This window comes from Varroa jacobsoni, unplaced genomic scaffold (assembly GCF_002532875.2).
Source record: "Varroa jacobsoni isolate VJ856 unplaced genomic scaffold, vjacob_1.0 scaffold_500, whole genome shotgun sequence".
In the NCBI taxonomy this organism is placed as follows: domain Eukaryota; kingdom Metazoa; phylum Arthropoda; class Arachnida; order Mesostigmata; family Varroidae; genus Varroa; species Varroa jacobsoni.
The window spans coordinates 184,266-193,645 of NW_019213402.1; the positions used below are offsets into that span (position 1 = coordinate 184,266).

The 9,380-nt window shown below is 41.3% G+C and overlaps 1 protein-coding gene and 1 long non-coding RNA gene across 3 annotated transcripts in view; one reads left to right on the forward strand and one right to left on the reverse strand.

Annotated features, from left to right (window-relative positions):
- The window catches only part of LOC111260984 (uncharacterized), a 44,424-nt gene that overhangs the window by 21,237 nt on the left and 13,807 nt on the right, over positions 1–9,380 (forward strand). For both annotated transcript variants that reach the window (XM_022834118.2, XM_022834119.2), the window contains exon 2: positions 5,368–5,715. In XM_022834118.2, the coding sequence (XP_022689853.1) occupies positions 5,368–5,715 (348 nt within the window). The remainder of the gene's footprint in view (positions 1–5,367; positions 5,716–9,380) is intronic.
- On the reverse strand, positions 124–2,344 carry LOC147753428 (uncharacterized). The gene is made up of 2 exons (XR_015311292.1): positions 2,049–2,344; positions 124–1,344 (listed from the first exon to the last, which is right to left on the reverse strand). It is a non-coding gene; the product is annotated as an uncharacterized LOC147753428 (long non-coding RNA).

The following is a 9,380-nucleotide window of genomic DNA, read 5'->3' on the forward strand; positions in this document are numbered from 1 at the left end:
TTATAAATTCTGCTTGCAGGACTTACCAAAAAAAAACGACTACTAAAAGACGGTTGCATCGAACATTATCCCAACAAGGGAACTATTAATAATCAAGAACGGAGATATGGAGAGTTCTACAGATTTCAGGTTTCTATGCTCCTTATTTATTTCTGTGTCACATATTCCACTTGTAACTAGCATCTTGGGGAGTAGAGAAAGTATCTAGTGCTAAATGAGGCTTCTAGAAAGATTACACCCAGTGTGACTTCGGTTTGGGGTCTCGCTCCTCCTCAACACATTAGCAATTTGAAATCCTCCCTTGTATGAAGAATAGGAAGGACGAGAGCTGGATATTGACATGTAAGGTTGTCATGTCAGAACCAAGTTTGTACGGAAAAAGCCGCCGTTGCTTTGGGTTCGTTCAATCGGCCCACAAGTCCCAGTTGTTTTGCCTTGCACCGCCGTCGGTTCCGGTGCCTGCCATGGTCTGCTTGACGGCAGAAGGGTTCCTAACACTGCAGTTATCCAGGGCACACTTTGTTGACAGTGAAGCTGGTTCTGCAGTTTTAGGTGCTTCTTCTTCCTTAAACCTCTTCTTAGTTTTCTACTCTCGGCTGGACCTGGCTCAAGATGAGGTGGTACGCTATACTCTTTCTCTTGCCAATCTCTATTGCTGCTGAAACCCAGCCGTTCATTCGCTCTTCGGCCTTGAACGCCGCCGACGCTGATTTCTTCCCTCGATCATCTGGACAGTTTGGAAAGGATAAAGACCTAGCTACTGGCTTGAACATTCCTGATCTCGTCGGCAACGTCGTATTCCCACGACCTCTCGCCGATCCTTTCATGCATTAAAACACGAATGCAGAAACCGACATAATGCTAGCAAGAGGGATGGAGGAGCTAACTCGATTTCACCCCAAGGGAAAGGCCGTCTCGCTCTCTTCGAAGAAACTCCATCGCCTCACAATCACTTCTGGGGGGAAAGCTATTATGCGTATTACGAATTATGGACTTTTTTCGCCTTCTTCTGAGCACCCCTGAGGTAGAAACTGTAGAAAAAAAGACGACGGAAAGTAGCGAGACGGAGCGACTAAAAGTACGGAATAAAGGCAAAATAAGTGAAGCGCACCATTCATCGTTGTTTTTTCGTGCTTGCAAATTACGTCACGATCTTTCTGGCAACACCGACACCAGCTTTTTGACGACTTGGCGGTAATACGTCTGGCTGATTCAACGCGACTGGTAAACGTTGCTGAGACCTAATACCATGCAGTCTGATATAACAATGATTCACAAGGACGTTCCCCGTCGATCGAGGAGGTTTGCTGATGTTGATCGCTGTCGCCTACACTTTGTTGTTTCCTGGATCATAAAAGAAAAAAAACGTAGAAAAAAGGAACACGGATGTAAACAAAGACTTTACACAAACAAGTCAAGGAATTATTTTATTACTCAATTGTGAGAAACATACATTAGGCAGCGATGTATACGAAGCATTGATTATGCCACATCAACGCTATGAAAAGAACACAGCATCACTCTATCTGTAATACATGCAGAAATGATGTACTGCGCATTAAGGAACACCAACCGAGTTCAGTGCAAGAAAAAAAATAGGCAACGGGGACCCGGATAGCTTTTCAACTCTCGTTAGTGATTTACGTAATTTCGGAAAAGTTTGCGGGACTACACGCCACTAGTAGTAGCAGGCTATAATCTTACTAGAGAAAAAGCTACAATTACTACGATAGCAGCCAATAAAAGTCTAGTTATGTCCAGGTACAGACCTGGATGCACCAACAGCCTAAAGAGAAAGCAACGAAACCCAGCTGCAAGTGAAATTGCATATATAATGTAATAGGCATCAAGTATACGTCGATCAGCATCCCAGCTAGGCTACCCAGTAAACTAATATTGATAGTATAAAAACTATGCCTCATTTTTCTATAGACACAGATCAATGACGTCTAGGTGGCGAAGGCCAATATTGGTTAGATTAAGCTCTATCCGGCGCTCGAACACACACGCACGCATTCACGCGTATACAACCAGTAAAATGCACGTACAACAATGCAGTCGGCAATCCCGAAGGGCCCAAGAGATTCTGCAGCGAGGGCTTCCAAACGAGACAAGAGGATCAGAGGGCAAGGGATCTACAGCGTGGCCGGCTTTTTCTGCGTTGCTCTCCAGCTGAGCTTAGCCTGGGGGCATGTTCTCTATTAGCCCCACAAATACGATGAGGTTTGCCACAACAACGGCGAGAGGATTTACTTATCCCATATTGTCTGCCTGGTCACTGAAGGAAGACGCATCGCTAGGCGATAGTAACGAAGCTTCGAAGCAACATCGTTCCCGTATGCCAATAGCCAGTTGGCTTGCCACTGAAAAAACTCTTTATAATCGCCACTATTGTCACAGTGAACAGAAATGTTACTTTATATGTGGGCTTTTTCTTATTATTTTTAATGTTATCATTATTTATCGGAAGCCTGTTTATCCGAATCACAACAAATTAAAGCCGCTCGCTACTAAACTTACATTCCTACGAGAAATCCTGCTCTGGATACGAGCACAAAGAGAAGCCGGATGTTCTGCATAGATATGCAAGTGGATACACATTAAAAGTTAAGGTAAGCTGTCCATAATCCTGGTAAGGATTACGAGCTTAAACCTTGCTAGTGTCCAAATGATACGCTATAATGTTAACGCATAAAGTATCTTTAGGGTAATGTCTTTATTGAACAGAAACATGTTGTCCTGAAGAAAATGAATACGAAAGTACATGTAATAAGGAGAGTTTGTTTGAGGATACAGTAATTCCTGGGACGCGCTGCTTTTTTACGGCAGTTTTTCAGGTCAACATGTCGTGAAGACCGGATAGAACGGTTGCGAATGTACAATCGCGTTAATTTGAATCAGTTCTACGAAGTTACCTAGAAAAGTTCTCTTTTGGATCAAGATTTACTCGAATGCAGAGGAAACGGTAATTTTATATATAAGTATATACGAGTTGTAGTGTGAAAACTATAAATCTGTTTACTCAGGTTTTTACTTGTGATCATTTGTTCGATTGAATCTAGGTAGTAAAATATTTTTACAAAGATGCCACACTTTACCCGGAAAAGCGCACAAAACTCGTTGTAACTTGACTTGAGACGGTGCCTACATATAGATATAGCTAGAAATATAGTTGCTAACATAATTCTAGATGCACTCATTTTGAGGAAATTACTCCGGAAGCCCGTTTATATCCTGGCTTACGTTTTGGTATAGTTTTTTTGTTCGTTTCTTGATCTGGCAGCATAAAATGATCATATTTATTTTGCCGCCAGGCACAAGCATAGACGTATGTGAACACGTTTTGCACATGCCCTAGACAAGCAATCAGACAATCCTACAACTATTTTGCTCCTGATCGCGGTCGGGTGCTACATGCTTTTACATCAAGTACGAAGAAACATTTATATCACATTGATAATACACATATAGACTGCATCTCTAGTTGATCGACAATATGAAAAGACGCCTAAAACGTTCAGACGAACCGTTCGAAGCAGATACATTAGCATGTGTAATATAAATATCGTATGGCCAGAATTTATCTTTTCATCGGTATAGTGATGCATTTTACCTGCGGCGTATAGATATCAGCTGTGCGTGCCTTAATGAGGTCTTGGGTTGATTGCAGTGCTTAATTGTGTTATACACTTACATGGGTCCTAGGTACCAATAAGTATCTAATCGTTAGCTACGCTACGTGATCGATTTAGCAAACGAGCTTTAAGACGCCTCATGCTTTGGTCCTGTACAATACAATATCTGAATAATAATAACCCAAATGGCATCCTCTGTTCCGATCGGGTGCTACTATGCGCTTATAGTATAAACACATAGATACCCTCAAGGATAATAAGCTCGCTTTTTTTCAACGAGACGTATCGTCGCTACTTAGTTAATTAGAAATATGTGTGGCTAAATAACTCAAGTTGTTCTATAGTCTATCCACAGCGCCGGGTGCTGTGGTACGGTATTATATATTATATTATATAATAATGGTAGTAATATTAGTAACCTTCATTGACACCGTGTGTAACATAACCTAAAGAAATACTGGTTTGAGGCGATAGGTAACGAACAATAGTATTAAGTGACAGATAAATTTTTACGCGTTCATTGTCACTCTCTACGACCTTCACTCATTTTTCACTGTTTCTTCAGAGCTTGTTCAGCTCACTGTCATATGACTACCAACTTCATTTGTTAGTGATGGAAGGGAATGGTAACCGTTTGGCGCGAGATTTGAAAAATACAGTGAGCACAAAAGGACTTACGAGTGAAGCTCTCGAAAGGCGATGTTAACGACCTTTAGCACGTGGATTTAGCGTTGTTATAAGGTGATGTATCGGTCTTTTCTGTCGGAGAGTCTCATTTACATATTGTAAGCAGATTGATGATATAGTTCTCTTTTTTGAAGCGATTTTCAGTACCAAAGGATTCATCCAGTCCTACCAAACGCAAATTATAATCTTCTTAGAATGGAAATCTAGCTTAACTGTAGGTTTAAACATACACTTGGGAGCTATTCATTTCTTTCTCTGTCTCATCTTAACGCAAACATGCCATTTTTCGTAAGCCGTAACAATTCCGTGTGGAGACCCATAATGTGTGGCTCTGTGCTGTTCTATGCTGACAGAGATGTTCGAAGAGGATAAGAATTGTATTTTCTTGCGCTCTCTGCTAAGTTTATGTACCACCCAAACTCCACAATTTTTGAAAATCCCATTGATTTAAAGTAGACGCCAATAATCTGCAGTTCAGTTTCTTGGCCGAACCTCGATTTTTCTTTACGACTTGTATTCGTTTAGGAATAGTTTTCAAGGGATCCCCGATCTCAATGGCCGACTGAATCAGGATGCATCCCTTAGTTCTAAAATGGCATTATTTAACTACGGAAACAGCTTTGAGCAGTGTTTTAAAGTGTGAAGTCTATATGTAGCCGACACAAGTGTTCTGACCTCCTTAGGCAGATTTTTGGCCTCGAAAAAGGCCAAATAGGATGGCCGTCGAGAAGGTTTTTCTTTCCACCAGAAACGTTCGCCTTTGGACGAGCATGAAGAGAGAAGGTAAATAAAATATTTAAAAAAAAAATACCCACCTGAAAAACCATCTTGATAGTTTACAGATATTTGCTAGTCAGCTCAAATTATCACTCAGTAGCAATTAGACTAACGACAGAAGCAGTGGCCACCTGCGACAATGATTATTAGTAATAATTTTAACTTTATTACATCGATAACTTTACTACAACAATTTATTTCAATTTTAAAAATTCGTTAACTTGAACGGATCACAACTGTTGACATTGTGCCTTGTTTTAAATTACAGCATCAATCGTATACTGGGCGGTAGTTCGAGGAAAAGTGGCGCTGCCGTGCAATATCGAACCGCCAGCGGCCGGTGACGAAGTCGTTCTTGTATTGTGGTACAAAGATGATAGTCCTGCACCCGTGTTTACGTTAGACGCACGTCGGGGTGATTTGGAACGAGCTCGTCACATAGATAGGACGGCGCAGTCCGATCAGTTAGCAAGTCGAGCATACTTTAATATGGCAAACAAGCCGGCTTTCCTCCAGCTGGATCCCGTTCAAGAGGAAGACGCGGGCGAGTTCCGTTGTAGAGTCGATTTCAAACGAAGCCGCTCGATCAACACTGTCATCAGTCTACGGGTAGTAGGTAAGCTTCGCTGCAAAAGCCATAATAGACGCAGTAGAAATGTATTTATATATCATCTACAAATGTATGTCTCTATATATATATGCATCGCAGCAAAAACGTAAAACCAATACTGCTTTCTCCTATTGTTACAGGCGACCAATCCGTTAAAATGACATAGTAAAGTCTAACAAATGTTTGTTTTTATCTAACCGCTTATAGAATCATTCATATCCTTTCGGCATATCTCGTGTCAGTTACGATTGTAAACATTAGCTCAATAAGCATTTGTGTTTCATGGGCATCACTTTATTGCAAATAAATGTTATCGGGATGTCAGTTAAGATAAATGTTTCCGTATAATACTGTTCTTATACATTGTTTCAAATGGCTGGCTCCAGACACGAAATGAAGTGCCTCCACAGTCGATTTTGAATTGGAATTACCACATGTCTTCGATGACAAGCACGTTATCACCACGCCATCCCATCTTGCGGAATTAGTTACGTTTTTTCCTGTCGAAAGCTGAATCTTGCTTCCTAAGCGCGTACTAACAAGAACACGGTCCATTGAAGTGCAATCTTCGTGTGAATTGTTCTATCAATTTATTTTATCTTCTTCAATATATGAAAACTGAAGTTGGGCAAATAGAACAACAACGGGAATAAGCGTATTCGGTGCCATCCCAAAACAGCGATTGTAGTACTGAATCTAAATATGGAGGTCGATATCGTATTCTGCTAGACTCTTTAGAATTATACCTCAACGTTTACTGAGCTCGTCTGCGAGAAATGTGTTTATACACGCCGAACCGTGTAATATTGCGGAACGGCTGTGCTTCCATCGATAAACAATTATACATTCTATAAAAAGTTTATTATCAAAATGAATGCGTTTTATGCTAAGAACTGCGAGCTCGAACTACTGTTAGATTAGGCCTACAGGGTTATCTCGCATTACCAGCCCGGGTTGCACAGGTATTTGCTTTGTATATACCTCCAATGTTGAGATAAAGGAATCGCATGAAGTTTAATCGTTTAGCTTATTAACAAATGGAAAGATTACTTCATCACTCTGCCTATAGAATTGAGGCATGACGTATTATCGCTGTAGCTTGTTATGAAGCCGAAGATGTCTAGAACGTCGTAGTCTGAACATGCCTTATTAAAAGAAGCACACTAAATATTTCGGCGTCTCTTTCCTAACTGACAGCTTTGTGCTCTGTCAGCAGTTTACTCAGCTGCAACAGCTCGTAGGCGGCCTAGCAAGGATGCTGATGATGAAAAAGATTTTTTGCGGTACCTTTTACTTCGTCGATGAAAGCGACTTTATTCACTGTCATTTTGCTGTAGGAACGGAACCGCCGAAACCTTCGATGTGCAATGCCAGGCCCTCAAATGTACTAATGCATCCAACGAGCAACAAATGGCTTCTCTACGGTCATACATACTTTTCCTCGTATACATTTGTTGTTTGTCCTTGTCATTCTTTCCGTCTGCCTGATTCTCAGTGTACAGTCACAGTCTACTCAGATGTGTCTTCCCTAGATCTGCCGTTCACTTTGTTGTCTCTCTTCTTGCGTCGTTTACTTTCTATTACGACCAAGGCCAGCAGATGGTCCCCAGATATTGTGGCTGGTGGTTGCACTATGTAGAATACAACCTTAACGAACCCTGCAATATGTGATCCCATACGACTGCGCTATCGCTAGCGCCGTTACCATATTGAGTAAAAACCTGGATATGCTTTTGTTTTTCTCTCTCGTTTCGACGTATCAACAGTAATATGGTCAGTAGGATCGGCACGTTTTTGTTTTTGTGGCTAGTTTTCGCTGGAGGAAGACTGAGAAACAAGGCCCCGAACGTTCGTTGGTGGCCGTTCGTTCATGCGCTTGTATTCGTGTTTCGCTCCCTCTCCCTTATTGTTTTTTTCTTTTTACGTTCGTAATGTTGGCAACCGTGAACTGAAAGCAACGCCTGGATGCGAGGTAGAGGCAGCCCGCTGTGTTAGCTCTGGCCAGCTTTTTGCGAATAGGACTTCTGTTCTCTTTTCCTCCATTGTGGTTCCGTTTCATAACCACTTCAAAGCGACATTTTTCGCTTTCTTCTCACTTGGACCACCCGAATCCCCCCCTGCTCCTTCCGCTGGCAAGCAAAAGCTGGCCCGCTGCGACGGTGACAGCGATAGCCCGCTCTGAAGTTTCTCCATCGTTAGCTCATATTCACTCATTTCTCTTTCTTGCTTTTATACACACATGCAAACACAGGGTAGTTTTCGACCCTTTTCCGCATCATTACCCAACCATCTCTCACTTTCCCCATTACACAAATAGACGCACACACGTCTATATATATACAGACATACAATTAAATAGACCGAAAAGGAAAAAGAGTGGAAGGATTTTCTTCCTAACCAGCCATTCACTTCCGTGAACGTTCTCCTGCCAATTTCCTTACGCATTTTTCTTACCATCAGTAGGTAACTACGAAAAGGATGGGACTGTGGAAGAAACCCTAGGATGGCAATCATGCTCCATTGTCGACAAAGTGTGCTGTCCCGCCGGCACCAGTGAAATCTTCAGACAGAAGGTCTTCTCCTTCTTAATAACACCAGGGTAGCTAACAGTCCCTGGCCCATCTTTACACTGGAAACTACCGCCTGCAGCAACGTTACCTCGTTTTCGCATGTTACCAAGATCCTTTGTCATTAGGTGGAAGTAGACAGACAATTTCGTACTGTGGGCCTTTGTTTGTTACCACGGTAACGTTGTCGTTTTATTGGACCTACATTCAACGGTTAGGTGATTCTCTTCAGCCGCTCCATTTGAATTCTACTTGGAGACGCCTGCGTTGGCTTATCAGGCAGAAACGGTATCTGGAACATTTAGCATAATTTGTGAGAAGAAGGAACAGAAAAAAAGGTAGATACTTCCACGTGTTGCTCTTAGCACCCAAATGAATAGCGTAAAAACGAATCTCTTTAAGTGCGTTGCTATGATGGCTATAATTAAGAAGCATGCCGCCACGCCGGTTGAAATTTCAGCGAGATATTAGTAATTAGGAAAACAAGGAACGAGGAAAAAATTAAGAATTAGGTAGATAACATATTCTTGTAGGAAAAACGTCAGTTATGTTTAGCAAAACCCACTCCAATTAAACCACTAATGGGGCAAGTCTTTGATACCGTACCTAAAAACAGGCGATTCCACGGCTTTTTCATACAAAATAAACAAATAATAATGACAAATGAAAAAAAAAGCTAAGGAATATATAGTAATATTAAATAAGTCTTTTATATGGGATGTAGAGCCCAAAAGTTTGGCTTTATGCAGTAAGTGCTATTTATTAATTTTCGACGTACAGAAATAACAACTCTTTAATAAAATAATAATAATAAAAACAAGCCCTTGTCGCATAGCATCCGAGTGCGATCGATTCGTTGGGAACTTCGACTTATTCCATTTATGCTATTACGGCATCAGTTAGATAACACTATACGACATAACGTTGTCGTACCATCAGTCAAATATCGTGGGTTTTGGGGCATTGAGCGTGATTGTGCAAATATCAATTAGTGTTTGTGTCGTGTTGAATGTATAGACATTCGGATAGCGTTAGGGCTGCCGATCTGAATCTTTTAACAATACTAACAACTCAAAACGCTAGAATTCATAGATCAGAATGTCT